The sequence below is a fragment of the Podarcis gaigeae genome (assembly GCF_964106915.1).
Source record: "Podarcis gaigeae genome assembly, chromosome: 9".
Classification (NCBI taxonomy): domain Eukaryota; kingdom Metazoa; phylum Chordata; class Lepidosauria; order Squamata; family Lacertidae; genus Podarcis; species Podarcis gaigeae.
Window position 1 is genome coordinate 30315072 of NC_139685.1, and position 25090 is coordinate 30340161.

General features: G+C 41.0%; 1 protein-coding gene and 1 long non-coding RNA gene across 56 annotated transcripts in view; one reads left to right on the top strand and one right to left on the bottom strand.

Moving 5' to 3' along the window:
* The window catches only part of LOC310852543, a 68647-nt gene extending 52658 nt beyond the window's left edge, over positions 1-15989 (top strand). For 4 of the 6 annotated variants that reach the window (XR_014568239.1, XR_014568240.1, XR_014568243.1 and 1 more), the window contains exon 4: positions 15853-15988. This is a non-coding gene — a long non-coding RNA (uncharacterized lncRNA). Of the gene's footprint in view, positions 1-5800; positions 5982-15852 lie in introns of all 6 variants that reach the window. The other 2 variants (XR_014568241.1, XR_014568242.1) reach the window with 1 other exon arrangement.
* TENM3 (teneurin transmembrane protein 3) overlaps positions 1-25090 on the bottom strand; it is a 1240854-nt gene that overhangs the window by 21137 nt on the left and 1194627 nt on the right. For 40 of the 50 annotated variants that reach the window (XM_083755214.1, XM_083755180.1, XM_083755191.1 and 37 more), the window contains 5 exons: positions 22028-22277; positions 21646-21666; positions 15863-16095; positions 15118-15272; positions 11857-12731 (listed from right to left, as the gene is read on the bottom strand). In XM_083755214.1, coding sequence (XP_083611340.1) covers positions 11857-12731; positions 15118-15272; positions 15863-16095; positions 21646-21666; positions 22028-22277 — 1534 coding nt within the window. The remainder of the gene's footprint in view (positions 1-11856; positions 12732-15117; positions 15273-15862; positions 16096-21645; positions 21667-22027; positions 22278-25090) is intronic. The other 10 variants (XM_083755173.1, XM_083755184.1, XM_083755177.1 and 7 more) reach the window with 1 other exon arrangement.

The following is a 25090-nucleotide window of genomic DNA, read 5'->3' on the forward strand; positions in this document are numbered from 1 at the left end:
CAGAACACCCTGAAACCACAGGAGAAATATGTCTCAGATTTAATTTGACAACTATGAAATATGTCTGATTTCACATCAAATGCTTTTTACTCTCTGCCCCTGCTTATTATGTGTTTATGTGAGAAGATAAATAGCTCTTCTGTTAAACAAGAGGCAGGCTTCTATGTCACACACCACCAGAAATATTCCCAGGTACTGCTCCTTAGAGCAAAACAGCAAGAAGCAGTGGGAGGGCAAAGCTACTTATTTCAGCAACATCCCTCCCTCAAAAGCGCTGTGATTGGAAAGCCCTGGTAAAACCAGTTGCTCTGATTACAAGCTAAATTTGTCCATCACAAAGGAAATCTCTCCTCGCCCTGGCATTTTCCTTGTATGGAAAGCTTAGAGGAACAGTTTTGCTTTTAGAAGACACACTGACTATATTCACACATCCTTTTATTTTAGAAACAATGAATATATCTCACTTCTTCCAAACTAACCTGAAGACAGAGCTACCAAAGCAATGGAAATTATAAAGGGGAAGAAATGGCAGCATAAGAGACAGTGAGGCCAAACATCATTTTACTGTGGGATTTTCAAGTTTGTTCTTATGAACACAGCTGCCAAAACACAATTAAGAAGAGTCCAATTTTCCTTGAATGATTCATGCAAGCCATTGCATTCTGCAATGTGATAAAACCTTTGCAAAGAACAGAAAGAATGTTAACCTGCCAGAGTAAAATGATAATGCTTCACAAAAAAATAATTGATCTACTTGATGTTCATCGCAGCCTTGTAGAACAGGGAATACCACAACAAAGAAAATACAAATACAGTCACTGAAGAGCAGATTTGCAAATGTGGGGCAGGGCAGAGCAGAGCTGGGGATGTGAAGGTAGTAGAACATTAAGAACATGGGAAAATTGAACAACTAGATGCACATTGAGTGTAGGAGCTACAGAATACATCCTCAGTCTAGTCTGATCCAGCAACACTCTTCGGATGTGATGCAGAATTTCTGTGTTTCAATGCTGCCCATTAAAAAGCTCAATGCTCAGATAAAAATAGCATGGGGAAAAGTCTATGATGAATGATATCTATGATACCTGTGCTTTCTTCATGGAATAAGCCTTCGGGAGAGGGGAGAGCATTCAAATCAAACTTGTATCCACCTGTTACCCTTGGAGTGGAAGTGCAGTCCAGGTGAAGCTTTACCACCCGGTTCTGTTGCATGTGAAAACTGGGCCAGGGTCTCTGATTTTGACAGGGTCAAAGCTAATTCTTTACTGAAAAAATGTCTGCCCCCTCCCACCTCCCAGTCATTATGATCCTATGTAGCCTTGAAGAAATCCATTCATCAAATGTATTCTTCCCCTACTCATGGTCTTCTATGTGCCGCTTTTATAGACCTGAAGGCGGCTTTCGACAGTATCTCTAGAGAGCTGTTATGGGAAAAACTGGCAAAGTGGGGCATAGATAAAAGGCTGTTGTGGCTTATGATTAAATTACATGAAGGGATGGCCGCTAGGGTGAGGTTAACACCTGAGGACGACCTCACAAACTCTGTACCAATAAACAAGGGGGTACGACAAGGGTGCATCCTTGCCCCCTATCTTTTTAACCTCTATATTAATGACATGAGAACGCCCCTAGCTGAGGCCCAAACCTCCATTCATGCACCCAGGCTTGCAGACTATCGCTGCCCCTTATTATTGTACGCTGACGATGCGGTGATCCTCTCTTATTCTCGATTCGGTTTGAGGAGGGCCCTTAAGATTTTTGCGTTATATTGCCAAACAAATTTACTTACTATTAACCATTCCAAATCTAAAGTCCTAATTTTTTCCAGGAGTCGTAAACTGTATAGATGGGAACTCGAGGGGAAGCCAACTGAACAAGTTTACAAATTTCAATATCTAGGAATTTACTTCCAGTATAATATGGGATGGAAAGCGCATATCACATATTTACAAAATAAGGTTAAAGCCCTTATCTATGCTCTATTACGCTTCTTCTTTACTGAGGGGGCTATGCATGTTCCATCCGCCTTAAAAGTTTATAGTGCGAAAGTGGTTGCAACTATGGCCTATGCGGTCCCTTTATGGGGCACCTTTGTAAACCTCTTGCCTCTGGTGACATTGCAAAATCTTTTTCTAAGACGCCTTTTGAAACTACCCTCCTGTGTAAGCAACTCTGCCATTCGCTTAGAACTTAAGACCCCCTCCCTAGAGATTCTGATGTGGAGACATGCCTTTAATTATTGGCTGTCCCTTTGGCATAAATTGCCAAACCACCATCTTATTCAGTGCCTTTGGAGAGACGAATTCACCAGCCCATGGGCAACAAAAATCCATTCCAAACTGTTGTCTTATGGAATCTCTCCTTCCGATATACTTAATTTAGATCTAATTACAGCAAAAAAGGTCATCAAACAAAGATTGGAGGAGGTAGATTTGCAACAAAATCTTACTACAGGTGGAGGTACATGTTCCCCGATAAATCAGGGCATTACATCTATGTCCCAGATACCTCGATATCTGTCTACTTTATCGGCTGCGTCGCATAGATTCGCATTTGTTAGAGCCAGATTTAATGTGTTCCCCTCAAATGTGCTGAGCAATAGATTTTCTAACGGTAAAACCTCTGTTTTATGCGCATGTGACAACAAATCAATAGAATCCCTCTATCATATCTTGTTTAATTGCCCCTTATACATTGTTCCCCGATCAAGGATCCTGAGTTCAATCATTCTGGAAATTGCTGCTAAACCACCTGAATTACATCTAGCTTATCTACTCCAGGACATTGACTCTTATAGAACATTACAGGTTGCTAGATTCCTGATTTCAGTTCTTTCATACAAAAGACTTCATGGAATGCTGCATGACTATTAAAAATCCAGTAAACTCTATGCACCATCTTTATCTTCAAGGCCATAACACGGTACAGCTAGAGATTGTAAGTAATGTGAAGGAGATTATGCGTTGAAATATTTTAGTTGATATTTTAGATTGTAAAATGCTATTTTATCTATTGATTTGTTTTACCTTGTGGGCTTATAGCCGAATAAAGTATTATCCTATCCAGATGCCTTCCCTTTTGTTGGGTTATTTCATCAGCCTAAATATGTTTGTGTTGGTAGCCAGATGGCAGCATGGGGCAGAGGCACTGATCTGCCCTCTTGGCAATTTAGTCACTGCAGCTTATGGCCAGTGGAGGGGAGCATGGCAGCGGGGAGGGCGGCTCATTGTAGCGGCAGGACCACTGGATTGGCTCAGCTGTTACGTTTGCACCATTTTGATCTCCCTTCCCCTTCCCAATAAGCAGCAGTGATTCACCTGTTGGAATGTTAGTTACCACTAGTTATCACTGTGGGAAGTAATCACTTCTGCCCCACAATGCCACCCGCTACTTAGTTTGGTGCATTATGAGCCTGTTCCTGTGTAACTGTAAAAGTCTATCATATTGCTTCAAGTTGCTGATGTTTCACAGTTGAACATGATTTTTTCACTTCTCCTTCTTTGGTTTTGTAATGTATTGGACAGTTTGATTTGTGAACCACTCTGGGATTTTCTACATTAGGAGCAGTATACAAATGGACCTTATAAATAAATAAAAACAAAGAGATTGGGGGAATAAAAAGCTTGTGTGAAGGCTTATTTGCATAATCATTTATCTCAACATGACAGCCTCTTCCCTCCCTTCCACTTTTAATTTGCTTGTATGGTCAACACACACAATAACAATGTGACATGACACAATCAATCAGAGCTGCTAAATGACATATATTACCTTGCCACGCCAGCATACTAAAAATGTGCATTTGTAATCAGGTGGATAATAATAGCAACTTGTTATTAAATAATTATCCCATAATGACCATTACTGTAAAATAATGTAATAAGAAAGCACAAGGAGGGCAGGTTTCCACCTCCTATCCAAGACTGAGTGCCTGAAGAGACACCACCCAGAGAGTGAGTTTTCTCTGCCACTTCTGATGACCTGCCCTCCACTTCCTTTGCCTGCAGTCACGAAGAGAGCCAGTTTTGCCCCACAGCAGGTGTATGAAGCAGACAGAGCAGCATCAAGTGATGCTATTCCTAAAGTCATTGCCCTGGAGCTGTAAAATCAAAACTGTTGCCTTCAAGTTAGGATCCAGCAACCCCGTTGGTTGTGATTGTATTGAGGATTACCAATAAAATGCAAATCTCTCATACCCTATTCCTATGACTAATCAAGAATCCTAAGTACAAATACTGTCTCACAAAGGGCCCTCCTACATTTTCCCCAGCATTCCTGAATTGTGAGGTTCAAATGAAATGTTCAAAATGTGCCCTGGAAAGAAAGAAAAAAATCCACAATATTTCAGACTGGAGGCAAAAAGTGTATTTCAAAGCCCTGAAGCCTTTTCAGATGAATTCCCTCTGGCACATTCCTCTGATATATTGAAAGGGACGATTCTGTTGATCATACCCTTGGCAGTGTTACTATTCTGGCATTATGACACCCTGGAGATTTCTGCATGCCAGAAAAATACCCAAGTCCTCTGCATTTATAACGGAGGCTTTATAATTGTGCTCAGATCCTTTCAAGAGCAGCCAAGTGCTAAAAGTTTGTGGATGAAAGTTACAGTGATTTTTAAAAAACCAACTATTAAGGTTTCAGGATGTCCCACAGTTCAAGGGAGGGTATTGTATTTCATAGCAGAACTCCACAGAGCAGTTACAACAGTGTCAGTGTCTAGTCTTTGAAAGCTTTATCTGAAAATTTAATAAGTAATTGTGTGTTTTAACTTATCACCAACTCTTTGGATCTAACTTATAGTGAGTCTTTTGGGGGAACCTCAACTGACTGCCAAGAAATTCCTTATCTGAGAAAAGGAATACCTAGAGAACTCAGACATCACAAAAAAGGGCTAACCCTACCAGTTTGGATGTTACCTTTTTTGTGTGTGTGTGGGGGGGGGGAGACTCAACTTGGTTAGAGTTGCAGTCACACATTACTCTCCCATGCACTCACTGTGGGAAGAAAGTTATGTGGCTGGAGTGTAGTTTCTTTTGGCATCTTCCTGATGCTGCAACTGTACATCACAATCTTTTGCAAGTAGAGATCCAAGAGATTGAGTAGGATACCACATTCAAATGAAGAAGCCCCAGCCTCCCTGACAGGGGTGAGCATTGCTGGACCCTTGCCAAGGCCCACACCCCTCTTTGGTCACCTTCCCATCCCCTTTTGTGTTCTGTGTTTTAGTTGGTAAGCTTGCCCTGTTTTAATTGTGTGTGCAGAAGCTGCTTTGGCTGAAGAGGAGGTCAAAACACTCCAAATAGATAACTGATTATGGGCAAGATGTGTAAAAAAGTGTAAGGCAAGATGTATTTCTAAACGTTTTCTACACTGGGTATGGTGTTTCAATGCAACACTACTTTCAATGCAGCACCAGAGTCCCCTACAACTGTTGTATATCTTATATTCCTTTGTAGAATTATGACTGAATCATCACAGATTTAATTGCATCTACTCTACCAAACATAATTTTTCACGTATCACATTGTTTGCCTATGTGAAGTTCCTTTTGTGCGTGTGTGTTAGAGAAAAAAAGTTGCACAGGTGAGGTGTAATAATGCAAATGCTTAATTTGCTGTGAGTCAGAAGCAGAAACATCTGCAGCATGAAGTAACCAAAGCTGAGCTCGGTGGCCTTTGCAGCAAAATGAGCACAACTTTCTCAGTTGTCCTTTTTTCATGCTCTTTCAAAGTTTTCGGTTATATAATGCTGCAGAACAGAGCTGATTGAACTAAACTGATTCATGTATTTGTTCAAGGCTAACTAGCTATCCAGCTAGGTGAAATGAAGGGAAGCTGTCTGTGGTGAGCCATAGCTGGGAAAAAAAGCACCTGATCACAGCCAGAGATAAAAAGCCTGGAGAATATTTGGAACTGAAGGGTGTGGGGGGAAGAGAAGTACAGCACAGTGAGAGGCTGAAAGGCAGAGTAAGGAGAAAGGTGGGGGGGGGGAGAGAAGCTGCAATTGGTTGATTGCATCTGACATATGAAGGAGGTTTTGCCACAATCAACCTTGGTACTGTTTGAAAAACAGCTGCAATCCGAAACGTATTTACCAGGAAGTAAGCCCCACTGGCCACAATAGGACTTACCTCTCAGCAAACATGCAAAGGGTTGTCAGTAAGTGGCTACAAAAATCCTATGCTGACTACGCTGCTTACATTACTCTTTAAAGCTGAAATGTTTATGAATTCGTGGAAGTGTTTTAGATGGTAGAATTATCATTTCTTTGTTAGCAGTCTCCTAAGACTCTTACAGTGGACTAAATATTTAAACTGAATTTTCATGTGGAGTCAAACATTTAGTTTGTATTTTATTTTCATTCTGGGTCACAGGTACAGGCATTATGGCATAATTTTGATTATATGCAGCTGCTGGGAGAAATCATCCAAAGGGTACAGCTTTAATGACATCAGCAATACCAAACAGTGCACTTCATTTTCCCCCCTGAAAGAAGTGTTTGTTTTGCATGTTTTTTAGCTCAAGGAGAGCATGATTCTGCACTGTGTGTGTTCGGGTGAAAAAGATTCAATTTGCATGAAAAGGTGAGCTACTAAGGATCTTGCAGCACAGGGCAGGCTGAGATAGCTCAGTTGGTAAAGCACTAGGCTCTTAACCTCAGGATTGTAGGTTTGAGCCCCACATTGCTCAAAAGCTTTCTGCACTGCAGGAAGTTGGACTAGATGACCCTCACGGTCTCTTCCAACTCAACAAATTCTATTATTCTAAGTTGGGGTAGGCAACCTAAGGCCCGGGAGCCAGATGTGGCCCAATCACCTTTTCAATCCAGCCCATGGATGGTCTGGGAATCAGCGTGTTTTTACATGAATAGAATGTGTCCTTTTATTTAAAATACATCTCTGGGTTATTTGTGGGGCATAGGAATTCGTTCACCCCCCCCCCAATATAGTCTGGCCCACCACATGGTCTGAGGGACGGTGGACCGGCCCACAGCTAAAAAAGGTTGCTGATCCCTGTTCTAAGTTGTAGGTTTCTTGCCAACAAACCTCTACTGGCATAAAGCAAGGTGTAGCCTCCAACCTGCTATTCAGCTCATATGGGATCACATTAGAATGTTAATGCCCAACTTTCCTCTGGTTCTAACTTAAATAAAAACCACACTGTACCACCTATTAATTAGATATGAGAAACCAGAGGTTTCAGGAGGTTCATCCAACAAGTACTGCAAATCTCACCACAACCTAGGTGGAATCTAAAGGTAAAGGTAAAGGTACCCCTGCCCGTACGGGCCAGTCTTGCCAGACTCTGGGGTTGTGCGCCCATCTCACTTAAGAGGCCAGGGGCCAGCGCTGTCCGGAGACACTTCCAGGTCACGTGGCCAGCGTGACAAAGCTGCATCTGGTGAGCCAGAGCCGCACACGGAAACGCCGTTTACCTTCCCGCTGGTAAGCGGTCCCTATTTATCTACTTGCACCCAGAGGTGCTTTCGAACTGCTAGGTTGGCAGGCGCTGGGACCGAGCAGCGGGAGCGCACCCCGCCGCAGGGATTCGAACCGCCGACCTTTTGATCGGCAGGTCCTAGGCGCTGAGGCTTTAACCCACAGCGCCACCTGCGTCAGGTGGAATCTACACACATATAAAAAAATGCATCTAGTGTCACATTTGTATACTGCACTTACAACACATTTAAAATGTTTTATTTGCAGCTGTATAGCTGAGTTCCTAGACATCCATTTGTTAAACAACAGATTCTTTTGGGCAGACATCTGGAAATCGCCCTTTCAGAACCATATTTTTGTACAATTAGATTTTCCCACCTAATTCCATCCCCTGTGTTTCTCCCACAAGCCCCACAGTTCCTTTTACCCAGCAGTCCCTCCTTCCGTTCGCCTAAGTTAGTAAGCTCCTGGGTAGTATCTGCCTTATAATCAACCACTTCTCCAGTGTTCAGACAGAACATAAGCAATGATCAGTACTAATTATCTGTCTTTAAATCCTCCTCCGCTGCCTTTTCAGAGTTACCATGAATTTTCGCTTTCCCTCCTCTCCAACTGTGTTAGAGACTCATCTCCTCTTTCTCTCTTCCTGGGAACACTTCAGTAGTTATTCCCATGAGCATAGCCAGGATTTTTGTTAGGGCCAAAGTTGTTGAACTTTTTTGCCGCCCCCCCCCCCCCCAGCTATTCCCATGGTTATTCCCAGCATTCTTAATAAACTACAGTTCCCAGGATTCTTTGACCGGTAAATTAATGGTGTGTACACAGCTTTCCTGATCAATGTGGAGGAAGGTGGAATAACTTAATATGGAACTTCAAGGAAGGAATATTCCCCCTGCCTTCCCCCAGCAACCCAACTCATCTCACATTGCTCCAGAGAAGCTTTTCAGGAGCTGCAGCAGGCCAAAAGTTTCCCTCCATGAAACTTCCTTAACATATCATAGGATCCAAACCAGCATATACAAAATGCCCAGAGCTATGATTGATCTGTGGGTTACTGACAGCATGTGCAAACAATGTGCACTCAGTTTGTGTCTTTTTTAATTATTTTCTTTATTTATTAAATTTGCATTCTGCTTTTCTTCCCAAAGAAGTCCAGGGTGGCAAACGAGTGATAAAACAATAAAACAGGTCTGCCTGCTCTAAAACCTGATAGTTGTAAGCCTCTTAGCAGATCCACACCATACGTTTAAAGCAGATCCAATACACACTTAAAGCAAAAGAATCTTGGGAACTATAACTTGCCCCTCAGAGTTACCACAATTCCCAGAATTCTTTGGGAGAAGTCATGTACTTTAAACATGTGTGCACGTTGTCTCCTGAGGCAGACGGATGCCAACCAATGTCTAAATACCAATTGTTATGAAGCACAGAGCGGGAGATAGCAACTGTCTTGCTGTCCAGGTCGTGGGCTTCCCAGGAGGCATTGGGCTGGCCACTGTTGGCAGCAGAACACTGGGGCTGCTCAAACATGGAAGGTTTCCACAGAATCTGCATGCCCACACATCCACATGTGAGCATGAAATGCCACCCTATCTCACCCCATCTCCAATTTAATTTGGATTTATCATTTCCATGGAAAATCCATTTTTTAAAAAAATAAAAAACCCTGTTTCTAGCAACACATTTGTGATGTCTGAATGACCCATTTGCAGTACAGTGGTGCCTTGGGTTACTTATGCTTCAGGTTACAGAAATATTACCTTGAGTTAAGAACTTTGCTTCAGGATGAGAACAGAAATCGTGCTCCGACGGTGTGGCGGCGGCAGGAGGCCCCATTAGCTAAAGTGGTGCTTCAGGTTAAGATCAGTTTCAGGTTAAGAACGGACCTCCAGAATGAATTAAGTACTTAACCCGAGGTAAAGGTAAAGGTAAAGGTACCCCTGCCCGTACGGGCCAGTCTTGACAGACTCTGGGGTTGTGCGCCCATCTCACTCAAGAGGCCAGGGGCCAGCGCTGTCCGGAGACACTTCCGGGTCACGTGGCCAGCGTGACATCGCTGCTCTGGCGAGCCAGAGCCGCACACGGAAGCGCCGTTTACCTTCCCGCTGGTAAGCGGTCCCTATTTATCTACTTGCACCCGGAGGTGCTTTCGAACTGCTAGGTTGGCAGGCGCTGGGACCGAGCAGCGGGAGCGCACCCTGCTGCAGGGATTCGAACCGCCGACCTTTCGATCGGCAAGTCCTAGGCGCTGAGGCTTTAACCCACAGCGCCACCTGCGTCCCTTAACCCGAGGTACCACGATATTAAGCTCCCATCTAGAAGGAACATGATGTTCTTGGGAAATGCTTTTCTCAGCAAAATACAAGGAAAGGCAAAGACCGTGACTCTATGTATCTTGACGAGAAAAGCAGCAATTGAAATATTGATATCCTTCACAAGGCAGAAGAACCAGAGTGCAAGCAGTATGAAGGAGCACCAAGATTAGGGACATTTCTTTTAACATACTACAGGGCAACGAAGTGTAGTTTTTGTGCCCCAGCACATCTTACAGTATTAAATGCCAGACATGACCGAAGGCTGGTTAACAAGCTACCATTTTTGTATCACCCTAATGGGCTGAAATGAACCAGCTTGGTCTAAGGCATCAAACAGGGCCTTTCAGCAGGCAATTGAACATCCCTCTCACACAGACCAGAGGTTCTATATTTAACAAAGCTGGGCAACTGAAATGGCTCTTCAACCAGAAAGTAATTATTCAGTTCATGAAGCACACTGCTGTAAATCCTCCCTAAGATTCAAAAAAGGCAGACATATAAGCCACTTGATACGGAATAAAATCTTTTAAAAGGCCACATAGAAGCCATTAAAGTACATTCAGAAGTCCTCAGCTATTTCCCTAATGGGATTAAAACAGCCACACAATAACTACAAGAAACACGAGGAGAAATTACTGCTAGAAATAAAACGCTGGGGTCTCTCCCAGGCAGAATGAATGCCAGTGTGCTAAAGATGCCAGCTGTCCTCAGCAGACACATTTGTTCTGGAAATGCATTTCCCCCTCTTTCATTCCCCACCTGGTCCAACTCACAAGCTGGAAGACAGGGTTATTGGGTACATAAAAACAATTAAACCTTATTTACTGGGATGCGATAAACAAAGCACACCAGATTTAAATCATTTAAACAGAAAAGCCACAAGCTAACGAAAAAGTATCCTTAGATTTGAGCTATTTTTTAAACATTGTTGGTCATTCTAATGGACCCATAACATTTATACAGCCCTGTGCCCTCAGAGTGGCCACTTTTCTTCAATTAGTCTTGACAACATTGAGATCAATGAACATTGTGCAGGAATGTCAGATTTGGTGAACTTCAAATCCCACATTAATTATTACGGCTATGGTTTGTTGTTTTCAAACACAAACACCCGCACACACAAACTTAAAAATATGGTGCTTCCAACAAAATTGATGAAATCTTTTATAACCTTAACATATCCAACAGCTATATATTTATTCCCACTGGAGAAGGATTCCCATTTGCTATTAACTTGGGATTTTACCGTTCAGCAACAGAAAAAACATTTATAACTCTTGAAGAATAAGAAGTACATTTATTGCCCCAGGCTGAATAATCTCTCATCATTATGTCTCTACGTGCTTTTGGCAGGGCCAGAAAAAGAGAAAGATATGCAATGATGTACAACATGCAGTACAATACATCAGGTGTGCACTAATGCATTGGGACTAACCCCACCATCATAATCCTTTCATTTGTAAATCATTATAAAAATGCATTTTGTATGCCAGCGGTTTTGTGCAACTTGGTGCTACTTTTATTTGAATACAGTATTTTCGGTTCAGCTCCTCTTCACTTCCATTAAATAGCTTCTGCTATTCTTGCACCTCTAATGAGATAGAGAGTGGCCAGAAGTGATCACAATGAACACTACTAAAGAGTTCAGGGGTCAGAAAATCTTTTGAATCTATGGGTACATTTGCAAACTGAGGAAACTGATGTGGGCACCACACACACTGCAACCTACTCTATTGGCTACAGTGGAATGTTTTTTGCTAGGCCCCATCTGGTTGGGGTCCCTTCGGTGGGGAAGGGACCTAGTGGGCAAAGGCTTCTGCAGGTGCACCCTTGGGTGCCATGTTAATGACCCTGATGTAATGTCAACAAGCTGGCAAGAAGAAAAAGAGCTACAAACAAGCTTTGTAGCACAGAGTTGGAAAAATAAATAATGCGGATATGACAAAGGGGGAATGCCAAGACAAGGCAGAGGACCCCATAGCTAATTCAACGTTGCACCCTTCTAATTGTCAGACAAAATGATCCTCCCTCTCTTCCCCTCGTGATACTACGAAGCCAAGCATGCCTCCTAAAAACAGTATATGATTTTGTGTTACTTACTCAAAAAAAGTTGTCCATCCAGTCTCATCACTTTTCGTTGCTAGGAGTCCACTGTTGCCATGATAGGTAAACAAGACTAGCTCCTGCCCTTGGGCTGTCATGCTTTTTAGACATCCATTGGTTCCTATAGTTAGCCAGATAACTTGGTTGTCAGGAGATACCACCCTCACTGGCATCCGGTTGGGATCTCGCCTTATACGAAGCGTATTTCCATTGCTGTCAGTTACAGCTGTGATGTCATTGTCGTTACTGTAGCTAAAATTGTACAGATAGTCTCCTGTGACTAAACTCATTGTGTACTGATGGGTGCCGTTGACATCAAAGATGTAGAGTTCCTGATCGGTTGGAGAGGCAACTTCATAAAAATTCATTGAAGTCAGCAACGGTTTGTTCTTTGACACAGCTCGTATCCGAATATTTCCAAGATCAGCAATGTACAACGTTCCATCAGGTGAGGCAGCTAAAGAAGATGGGGCATTAAGTTTGGCATCTTTAGCATAACCATCACCATTTTGGTAGCAGTCACAGTTAACATCATTTTTGCAATCACACTCAGAGGGTATTCCAGCAACTAATGAGATCTCTCCATCAGTTGTGACTTGTCTTATTCTGTTTATCTTTTTTTCATCAGTTTCTGTAATGTAAAGCACTCCACTGTAAGATACAGCAATCGCTGTGGCTGATTCTAAAGTAGTCTGTACAGCATGTTTGCCCACTGTGTACTCCACTCCAGGAACTTGGCAATGCATTGGCCTCCCAGCAGCAATACGGACTTGCCGATTTTCAGTAATCTGAAGAACTACGTTGTTATCTAACACATATATGGAGTTATCCATTGGGTTGATAGCCAAATCCGTTGGCCACTCCAGACGCACCTTTTAAAAAAAGGAAAAGTGTTTTATTAGCCAATTATTATCTTTAGCAATCACAGTTTTCTAACTGAACAAGTGCTAGAGATACCACTTTTGAAACAGTTCTCTGTTTTTCTGAAGTTACATAGAATTACATATATAAAAGGAAATGCAGTAGTTTAAATTATTGCCCCTAGGGTGAATATAAAGGGCAGGGGGGAATGGAACCAGGGAAACTGGAGTGCTGGAAACACTAAAACTGAATGCTCAAAACATTATTTTTATTTACATTTCATTTAGTCCAAGAGCACGTGTTTGTAATGGTCCTGATTCAGTTAATGTTAGTCATGACTAAAGGTGGAATCCTAACCATGTCTACTCAGAAGTAAGCCTCACTGAATTCAGTGGGGCTTACTCCCAGGTAGGCGCTGTTGGGATTGCAGCACAAGTTAATTGTGCTAAGTTGTTCCATTGGTTTTAATGGGACTGAGTCATGACTATAATTCTGGGTGAATCTGGCACATAGAAATCATATATTTCTAAATATAAAATATGTCAATGCTAAATAAAGGTAAGATCTTTTCCAATATGACACAGATTAATGTTTGCTATTATTTTTCTATCAGAATAGCAAGTCTCTTTAGTGCTGGGGGGAAACCATAGAAATCAATAGAAAAAGTTATCTGGTGTTGAAAAAATATATCACAGAGTTCAAAACTGCAGACTAGAGGCATTAGTAGAAGTTGGTATTAGAAACATCAGAATGCCAATACTTTTCTAATATACTTCTGCTCCACTTGTATTTTATGACTGTACCTCTTGTAAATAATTATGGTCTTCCCTACTGTCCCTAAAATTTATTGTAAAGGTAGACATAAAGATACATTTTTAGGTGTATAATATTGATACTTATGTTCTTAGAATAAGCTCCTTATCGCGAAGATATAGTATAAAAAACAGTTCAGGATGCTTCTAGACACCTGCTTATTCTAGGATTGGAGCTACAATATATACAATACATATCATCAAATTGCCATCTAATCCAGAATTACACTTTCCCAGGAAAAATCTGAAAAATACATAAATAAATACATAAACAAACAACCCATTTATGATATCGCAACTGTTTGAAAGGACCCTTTCTATAAATGTTTACTCAGAATTAAGTCCCAGTTCCCCCTTAGCACTGAGGAGAGTGGCCATGGTGGCCTGGTGCGGTCATGGCAGGGTGTGACTTCCTCCCCTCAGCTTCAGCATGGCAGGAGGGGAAGCTTCTGTCTCCTCTCGCCAGGGTGACTGCTAGGACATGCTCACAAGGTTCAGCAGCCAATTGCAAGCAAGTGGACCAGAGGGAGTACTTCCTCCTGGTCAGCTTTCTGGTCATAAAAACCAGCTGTGCCAGAGCTCAGGCCTCAGTCAACATTGGATTCTCCGCCCTCTGTTCCTTGTTAATGTGGCTTAATGGGCTGCCTGAGGGAAAGTAAGCATGGCATTGCTGGACCTTGCTATGAAAGTACATGGGTCACCATATCTGGGTCCAGCGAGGAATTCTCCCTGCAGACTAATTAGGCCTGTCTGCAGGGATTTGCCTGCATCAGAGCAACTAACATAACTTCCTGGTGGACAATGCATTGGGTTTGATCCGTCTGGGAGGCCAGGGGATGGCCCTCCTTGCTCTGCTGTCATGGAGTATCTCCTTAAAGGAGCCTGGGGTTCTACACATCCAGACTTCCATCTTGGGGGCTGATGGGCCATAGTGTTCCCCCGCCAGTGATCATGGGGGTCTTCTATATGATGCACATTGCAAGGTGACCCTTAACCTTGATCAAACAGCAGTAACACTGGCTGTTTTCAGGATACATACCCAGTGCCTACTCCAGAAGCTGCTGACATCTGCTATCAATAGAAGTTGTGGCCTGATTAAATCCCAATACTGCTGCCTTGTGTTTTTATTGTGTGTATGCCCTCGGCCTTGGCTCCACTGCCCCAGGGTCTGCAACGGTACTGATTTCAAGCATTCTCCCCTCATGTGTTCAGCAACTGGTATTAAGAAGTATTGCTGCCTCCAACCGTGGAGGCAGAACATAGCTATCATGGCTAACAAATAGCTATCAATAGCCCTCTCCTCCATGAATTTTAGTCCTCTGTTAAGGCAATCTCGGTTGGTTGCAGTCACCGCCTTCTGTGGGAGGAAGTTTCATAATTTACCTATGTGCTGCGTTTAGAAGTACTTTCTTTTTATCTGTCTCGTATCTCCCAACATTCAGCATCACTGGATATCTGTGAGTTCTAGTATTATGAGAGAGGGAGAACAACTTTCCTCTATCTGCTTTCTCTATGCCATGCATGATTTTATAAACTTATATCATGGTGCCCCTAAAACAACTAACAGATCTGTTTTTTTAAATACCTGACTGATGTGCATGCTGGTATCACATGTTAAAGGTCTAGCTGAAGTCAGATCATTTGAGCCAAGTAATGTTGATATGATTCCATTCTGGTCCACTTTCCTGATCATAGTCCCATCAACAAAGTAGATTAATCCATTTTTGTCTACTGCCACTCCTTGGGTAAAAAAACAAAACACAACACCAAGAGCTTGTTACTTGTTTTTGATCAAAACTATTAAACCTGTTTTCCTGCTTTGTTTGTTCATCCTTTCCCACAAAGCCAGAAAATTTGTCTGAAAATATTAACAAAAATGACAGGTTTTAAACATCACATGCAGCTTCGTGAGGTTTAACTGGTTAAAATTTAGATATTAATGTATGGTACTTTATTAAACATAGCTAGTACATTAGAACAACGTGTATGAAAGGAAAACATTCTGCTTGTGGGGGGTGAAATCCAACAAGCACTTCTCCTAATGGACTCATTTAAATATTGCTTCTGGACTGGACCCTTTGCAATTTGCTCAGTATAAAGTCTTTGTGGCATAACTGGAATGTGAAAAAGTATTTATAATGAATTATAATAAATGACTAACTACAAATCTCACTTTCTGCAGTTATGCTTTTGGATAGCTTTGCCATTCACAAACTGAAAACAAGCTTTTGGAAACACAGGACTGAATAAATAACTAGATAGCATGAAATGCTCTTGTGTGTGCTGACTGAACTGTGTTTTGCTCTTCATATATTGACAGTTTCCTCCACCTTTGGGGCTCATGAGTGTCGCTTCTACAGCCTTGCCACCATCACCACATCTGGCTTCGTCAAATGGAAGGCACTGTTCCCCAGTTCCTGCTACCACTTCAGCATTTTTTGTCAAGTCCTTTGCCCCAGTGAGTGACTTCGGACGGTAAATCCTTCGTGTGTTGGTGTCAGAAACATACAATTCTCCTGTGACTGGGTCAGTTGCAAGGTAGTATCTATGAGCCGGGTTACTGCTGCAGAAAGGGAAACAACAGGTTTTAGCACAGTAAGCAATATTCACTATTACATTTCAAAAGACAGTCTATCAATTGGACTTAGAAAGCAAATAATTGAAGCAAGCAACCCCTGTTGCCATTCAAAAGTTAGAGTGAAGAAGGCAGCCATAGCTGAGTGTGGTGGAAGTGATCTTAAAACACATTCTTAGTCTTGGGGACCAACAGCTTTGAATGCAGCAAATCTGTGTTCAAACCATTTTTATTGCACTGCAGTGTCCATCTCACTTCACCCCTAGTCATAATGGTATCAAAAAGGCCCAATGAAAACATGGTATGCCTTGCTTCTTACTTTCTGCAAAGTATTTTCAAGGGTGGGAGGGGGAACAGAAAGTGCTGATGTGCTGCTGTTGTTTTAAACACATTGTATGTTATGTGTGAACTCTGCTGACTCTGAAAAGAGAATGTGTAAGCGAAAATCAGTAGTTTTGTTTGAAGAAAGTGTTTAATGAAGGGACGCGGGTGGTGCTGTGGGTTAAACCACAGAGCCTAGGACTTGCCGATCAGAAGGTCGGCAGTTTGAATCCCCGCAACAGGGTGAGCTCCCGTTGCTCAGTCCCTGCTCCTGCCCACCTAGCAGTTCAAAAGCACGTCAAAGTGCAAGTAGATAAATAGGTACCGCTCCGGTGGGAAGGTAAACGGCGTTTCCGTGTGCTGCTCTGGTTTGCCAGAAGCAGCTTAGTCATGCTGGCCATATGATGCAGAAGCTGTACGCCGGCTCCCTTGGCCAATAAAGTGAGATGAGTGCTGCAACCCCAGAGTCGGCCACTACTGGACCTAATGGTCAGGGGTCCCTTTACCTAAGTGTAATTTTGGTTAGTTAAGAGTTGGTTAGTGTATTGTTGCTCTGCAATTGAGAAACAGTCAAATAAATACATATTTTTAAAAGACGGGAGGAGTGTTGATGTATGGATTCTTCCACCTTGCGGAAAGGTAATGGAATAAACACCGTTTTGGTTCCTCCTTTTAATTATATAAATGTGCAAACGTCATTTTGAGTATTATCTTCAAACCAACAGCACTGGATTAGATCACTCTACAGCCTATGTTTTTCAAATTGCACCTATGTCACTAACTGTATTATTTCAAGTAATCTAGGCCACTTGAGTACATGATGCATAATATTCATAAACAGAAGAGACTGTTCATGCTACTGATTGGAAGGCATGTGATTACTTGATGTGATTTAATAGGTCAGATGGCATATTTTAGAAGTAGTTCAGTTTCTTGTCTTAAGTCATCTTAAATCATTGCAAACTTTCACATAAAACTAACGAATATGCTGGACCATCCTTCTATGAAATAAAGCCACTTTTCAAAAAACACAGAGCACATGACACCATAAACCTTATACAACTGAAACATTTCTCTCCTATGGAATGAGTAGCTCTAGAGAATACATTTGTTGCTCAAAGATACAATCCAGAAGCTTAATTAGTTGCATCTATGACAGAGGATCTGAGTTATGGTGCTCAGAACTGAAATGAATATATAGATGGCAGTGCTAGTGCCTGCTAACACACAGAGCCCAAGCGCCACGGCAGTCAGTTGCATCTCTAATGTGTTTGCAAATGCAGTGCTAAAATGTATCTACCAATCTTGGTGATATCTGAGCATCTGTTCACAAAACATAGTGCCTCGTATTTCATAAATATAACACAGTGCTAATGTACTTCTGTTTGCAAAAGGCAACCGAGGCCAACATAAACAAGTTGTGAACAAATTACATCTTGGAGCACAGACATTTCTGAAGTATACAACTAAAGCAATGTAACATCCAAAACAAAACAAAACAGCAGCAGAATAGGCACAAAATAAAATAAGCAACATGGTATAACAATACTGTGAAAGAGCTAAAACCACTAAACGTTTTTAAAGACTGAAATAAAACATAAAGGTCTACACCTAGCACTAAACTGGTGAGCCCCTTTAGGTAGATATTCAATTACTAGGGAGCCACCACAAAAAAGTCCTATCTCTACCTCATCATGTTTGGCATGGGCACTTTAAGAAGCACCTCTGTGTGGATGACTTTAGGACCCAAGCAAGTGGTGGAGTTGATTGTCAGGTAACCTGGTCCAAAGCAGAGGCAAATTTAGGGCAGTGCGACTGGTTCCCCTGCACTGGATACAGAGTCTAGGGGGTGCTGGAGGGATTCACAACTAGGATGTAGTCAATTGAGCAGGAAAAGGGTTTTTATTTGCCTTTTTTAAACTTCTGAGTGCTCTATTAACTAGATTTAGCTTTTCTCTATTTCTGAGAACTAGCCACGTAACTTAAAAAAGGTTTCTGTGCAACCCTGAACCTAAACTATGATGGTAATAATAGATTTAAAAGATATATGTGCCTTTTTATATATGTACTTTTAATCTTTTTGTTCATTAATGTGCTTATTTGTTATATACAATTCTTTTTTTGAAAAGCACCAGGTGTATGGATAGTGCTTTAATTATCAGCATAAAAAAAATCTTTATATAAAATCCAACTTTGGATAAGTTTCAGGGCAATTAGTTTGGTTGTAGAATGATGAACAGTTTAAAATTAAAGCTTAGAACACATAATTGTGGTTGGTTGGATTTTTAACCAATGTACTCCATCATTGATAAAAGGAGAAAGTGAACACACAACACACACACACACACACACACACACACACACACGGGACACACACACGGGACATAGTCTAACCACTGTGTAAGCTTTATGCCAGCATATGAGGATGAATGCTGAATGAACAAGTCATCTGATTTCTTTGCCATTAGGATTATTACATCAATGAAAATGTGTGGATAATTCTAGTGGAGGCTCCTGACAAGTACAACATTTCTAACATGAGTAGAGAAATCATTTTAGTACAATTTTGAAAATGACACTAGCTGTGCTATTGCCTGCCCTGCACAAGGCAGATGAATCTCTGAAGAATAATCATTAGCATGCTCCATGAGAATCCACGGCACTGAAAATAACCTCAACTCAGGAGACTTCAAAGACTCTGCGCTCTAGAGATCGACAATAATAATCTTGGCTGGCTGTAAAATTGCTGTTTTTGACTAACATGGGATATTCCCTTCTTTCTATTGAAACAAAATCTTTACCTTAATGTAGGCATTACAAGGCATACTTGGTGTAGTAAAAATCCTTCATAGACAGAAAAATATCCAGTCTCTGCTACTGCAGTTGCCTCTGCAGCTCTTTATACATCTTTGTATTTCTCTAGGGAATCTCTGTAGTAGTACACTAATCTCAAAGAAGTTGAACTCAACATTAATACACAATTGCCTGCTTCCCTCTAGAAATGTCCTTTTGTAGCAGAACCACACTAGTCTATCCAGGAAGTGCAACTCATATAACACTGAACATGCAACTATTTTTGCCTGTAGTTCTCCAAAGGCTAAAGAGTTTCCCCACTAAAGACAACTGGATTACTCCAGAAGAATGATATATGGATCACACATTCACTTTCCCTATTCCAGTAATAAATAAAAAGTAGTATTTGAAAGTACGTGTGCTGTATAATATAGTTAAATCACAGAAAATGGGTATTACTTAACATATGTTCTTGATTCCCCAATATGCTTAGCAACAGATGAACAACAGAATGCAGGGAGCCATGTGTAACAACTTTTGAATGCATGTCATATTTTGCATTTGGTATAATATTAAAATGTGAATTTACAAAGTATTCTATCTAATGACTGTTAAAGCATCAGCTGGTTTCAATGGACAGAGGGCACTGGTTGTTGTTTTTTTAAAGCAACAATGAACCTTCAGAATGATATGAGAACAGCTGACAGCTATGCTTATAATTTAAAATAAGGGTGCATATTATATTTAGTCATGGAGAAAATGCTACTTGCCGACACTACACAAAGCAACATATGTGAAACATTAATTCTGAAATATAAAAAAACATTTCAGTTAAGGAAGAAAACCCACATGAGGCAGTATAACTAGAAGCCCGAGTGAATTTCAACAGAAACCAGACGTAATAAAATAAAATGTAGGTCTCTGGGGATTTGTGTAAGAGGGGGAGAAAGACCAAAAATAAAGATGAAGCATGCATGATAATAAGGAGGGTTTCTTAATGTCACCCTGCATTTTGCATGACACATTTAGCAGCTGTGGCACACAGCAGTGATGTAATGCATGTGTCTAGCAAATAATTTCAGACTGAGCTCTGCCCACTTCATTCTAGCTAGTGGCAGTCACTGTGATCACAGAACAGAAAGAAAGCGCTGTCCGTGCTGTTTTATCACCCTCCTCTTTAAAGATATGCCTAGCCATAATTCAGCGTGAATCATCTACAGTTCGCTCTTATGAACATAGGATGTTGCCATGTCATATACTGAGTTAAAGGTAAAGGGACCCCTGACCATTAGGTCCAGCCGGAGCGGTACCTATTTATTTACTTGCACTTTGATGTGCTTTCAAACTGCTAGGTTGGCAGGAGCAGGGACCAAGCAACAGGAGCTCACCCCATCGCGGGGATTCGAACCGCTGACCTTCTGATTGGCAAGGCCTAGGCTCTGTGGTTTAACCCACAGCGCTACCCGCATCCCTATACTGAGTTAAAGATAAAGGTAAAGGGACCCCTGATCATTAGGTCCAGTCGTGGCTGACTCTGGGGTTGCGGCGTTCATCTCGCTTTATTGGCTGAGGGTGCTGGCGTACAGCTTCCGGGTCATGTGGCCAGCATGACTAAGCCGCTTCTGGTGAACCAGAGCAGCGCACGGAAACGCTGTTTACCTTCCTGCCAGAGTGGTACCTATTTATCTATACTGAGTTAGACCTCGGCTAATGTATTTGTCCGCAGTGACTGAGGCTCTCTCTCTGGAATCTGAGATACGAGTCTTCCTTAGCGCTACTTGGAGATGCCAGGAATTGTTCTACCATTGAGCCACATAGCTAATTTTGTTCTCCACTGCTAAGTGGCCACTAGATTTCTGTATCACTGGTTATTATAAAGCAGCTGAATGTTTGAATTGACTCCCCTGAAGCACACAGCATTTCAGGTGATACAAGGACAAAATGAAAGTTCTGTCTGTGGCATTCAGGGCAAGGAGAGAACAATGAAAAGGAGAGGATGATGGTGAATGAGTGAGGCATGGATTACAGAAGCACAGCAAGGAGGAAAAATAGGAGCAATACCTTACAGACAGGCTGGAAACGGAAAACAAAAAGTGATAGGGAGCAAGCAACATTTTTATTTATTTCATCATTTCAGACATTTATACCCTATCATTTAAATGACTTTCCTGGGATGCCTTATGATAAAATATAACTATTTTAACTAGAATGGGGAAAGAATTTGGGTTATGTTGAATAGGAGCAATCTTCCAAACTTACACCTCTCTATGATTTAAGGCAAAAATAGTCACTTTTATAGAGCACTCCTTCCTTATGATCGTAACAATTTTTACAGCACTTCAATCTATTGAATTTATTTGTTCATTCTTTTTTAAAGGAAAGAACACGTTGAACAAAAAGTATGAACATGCTTAAAATGCTTACCTATGTCTAAAATCTTTATTTCTTGGTGGGAAGGCAAGGAAAGGAAGAGTAAAAAAAAACAACAGTATTAGAAAAAAAAGTTAGATGAAAAGTTGTTAAAAGAGGGAACAGTAAATAGGTAATGATGCTGATAAGGTTGCTGATTGTAATTCCATTCAGTCATTTTTTATCATCTGAATAGCAGAGATATTTTGACAGCTATCTCCATGAGTAAATGGCTTGAGAAAATGTCCCATCTTTCTTCAACCTCATTTTAAAATATTATTTTTAAAGCATTTGCATTTTTATTACAGTGTTCAGGTGTATATGGAAACATGGTATCATAAAATGACTGATTCATCACATAATCTCGAAACCAAATGTTTTAGGAGTAAAGATATACCTTAGTTCAAGAACACTTGTTACATTTCCAGATGGGAATATCCGTCGAACATAGTTAAAATCCCCTACGTACAGGCTTCCATCAATACCACAAGCTAAGGCAACGGGAGCCAAAAGCTTATTGCCATCTGCTTGACCATTGCAACTTGGGCAAGAAATGCTACGTCGTCGACCATTGCCCATTATACTACTGACAACTGGTGGCTGCTGAGAGATGAACTGATTTTCCCCATTGCCTTTGTAGAGGATTCCTGGAGAAAACACAAATATGGTTTCCTACATCAGTGGAGTATTTTTGTCACTTACAAATTTTGATCAGAAAATACTAAATACATTTAATATTCCACACTGGGACTGTATTTCAGACGTGTCAAGATCAAGAGAGAGGACAATGACCACCACGCTGGTTCTCCTGAAATTCAAGAGAAGCTCGTCCATAAGAACTGGAGGCTGCTATCTGGAAGTGGCACTTTAGAAGTCTGTTGCACAAGTGGCCATCCATTTCAATCCCACCCACTGAATGAAACTCTTTGTGAAAAGGGATCAAAATATCACTATTCATATTTACAATCAGCTCAGAAGGTAATCAGAGCAACCACAGCAAGAGAAAAAAAGCATATAAGATAACAGTGATGTTTTAAATAACAAACTTCTATGAAAAGTTGGCAAATGCTTAAAAAAAGGATACATCTGGAAAAGTAGAAATGGGCAGAACTCGTGTTTGCAACAGTTACCTTGGGGCAATCCAATGGGGAGCAATGATATACAAGTGGGTGCTGTGCATGTGCTTCTCATAGCTGAGAAGCTGAGCTGTTCCTGTGCAACCCCCCACTGGATTGCCATAAAAAAAACGCTTTCTGACCTAAATACAGTTCTATGTTCCTTCTCCTTCCTTCCCAAGCAGGCAACTCATACTATTCAAAACCACTTGATTTGACAATCTCCCAAACTGGATTTTTTGACTCTGGGAAACATACACAGTACCCATTTGCATGTGCATTTTTCTCAGTTGGATTTGGGTGAACGTTGGTTTGGAATGATGCATTCCTGTTCGTTTATTCTGTACTGTTAGAATAAATTGCTTACATATGTCCTGTTACGCATCACACACCCACAACATTATACCAGTAAACTATTATTGTAAATAAGTTTTCTGACAGCCTCAATTTCCCATTGTCAAATGGTCTTATTTTACGCAAAAGAATAAGTTGTCTTTGCTAGCAGAGCCCAGCTCTATAATGTATCTGCAGTTCTGTACTCATATGTCAAACACAACAAAAATGTTTGGGCAAGAATCATTAGGAAAAGAAGAAGTATTTCTCCAGCATCATTTTTATGGCCTTCACAGGAAATGTGGGGAAGCAATATATGTGCATAATATTAGGCTTTCACAATTACAACTATATTTTGTTAAAACATTACCACTATCCTCATTATTATCCTGATCAATGACTCAGTCAAGGTCTGCTGTGAGAACTGTCTGCTATTACTGTTAACACTTATTCCACAGTAAATCTCAATGCGTTATAATCCATGCAAACCACATGTCACTTTGTACAGTATAGTAATACTTGCTTTATTGATCAAGTGTACAATATTTCAAAGATAACAGTACTAATGACTTTATTTTTGTCCCACGGTAACTGTTAAAATACATTTAGGAAGTTCTATGGCAGCTTTCTCCACCCTAAGGTTACTTTTAAGTTGAATTTCAATGGGTAAATATTTTCCATAAACAGAACATGTTCCTTGGCCTGTGCCAATTACTTTTCTAATGCCATGCAATCCGAGAGAGGTATACCAGAGGACGGACAACATTATGAAATAAGAGGAAATGAAAATGGCTCATGAAATATAAAAGAAAAGCCATGTAAATGAGGCTGCATCATAACAGCACATGGATTTCATTTCCCCAAGAAAAGTTGGAACGAGAATGCACTAATGGAATCTGAAATCCCCTTCCTATGATCACATCATTTATGACAATCAGGAAACCATAATTTTGCTGAAATAGCTGAGTTCTATAATTTTCATCAGAGGTATCATACAAGTCAGCACTCAGCACTATGGTACCTGATTTATTCTGTCATTACTTTGAAAAATTGCCCTTTCGCATCTCTCTTCTATTACCACAGGGGGAAAGATGAACATTAGAATATTTATTGCAGTGATTCAGGGTGTCCGTATAAACACCTGTCACTGTCTTTGCTCCCTTGTGAATAAATTTCCCCAGCTCATCCACCCTGTCATTACAACTAGCCACTTCATTTATTCAATTAGACAGGCATCACTTTGAAAAGTCATTACTTGTCAAACAGTCTCCTGAGCATAAATTTAGGAGCATAGCTGACTCACCTTATGATCAGAAACTACTGAACAACAAAATGAGGAAAATGAATGTACACGTAATTATCTCAGTGCTTACTTGCTTTGTGCCAGTTCCCATGATAAGTTGCATTGGCATTCAATGGCAGTACACTTATTAACCCTTGCCTCCCAGTGAAATGTACCATATTCACATGAAACGAAGTCTCTCTGTAACTAATCCCATAATAGCTAGAAATACCAAGAAACATGATCTTGTTAACTAGTCCTTAGACATCATTTCGGTGTCCTTTGGCTTCCATAACATTCTGCATCCTGGCATCCTCCTTTCTAAGATAGGTCTTTGCCTATCTTAAATCTGAGATCATTTCTTTCCTTCCATAACATAACTTCCAGGCAACATGAGTGTCATTAGTCACCTTGACTAAGCACCTGTGTGTCATTGCCGCCTGCAGTTAAATGGCAGGCACATTTCACTCTAAAACTGGCAGTGTTCCAATGACAGGAGAAATATTTCCTCCATACAACTTGTAATGTGTTTCATAATATGGAAGAAAATATACATGTTGCTATATTGCAATTGTAGCTGGAGTCATACTGCTATGGAAGTCCCAATATATTTAAGCATAAACTGTTTGAGTGAAGAAGCTTCGTGGGGCATCAAGCAAACTGTTTAATTGAAACAATAAAGCTCTCCAGTAAATCTGACATATTTACTTGGAAGCCACAAGTGAAAAGG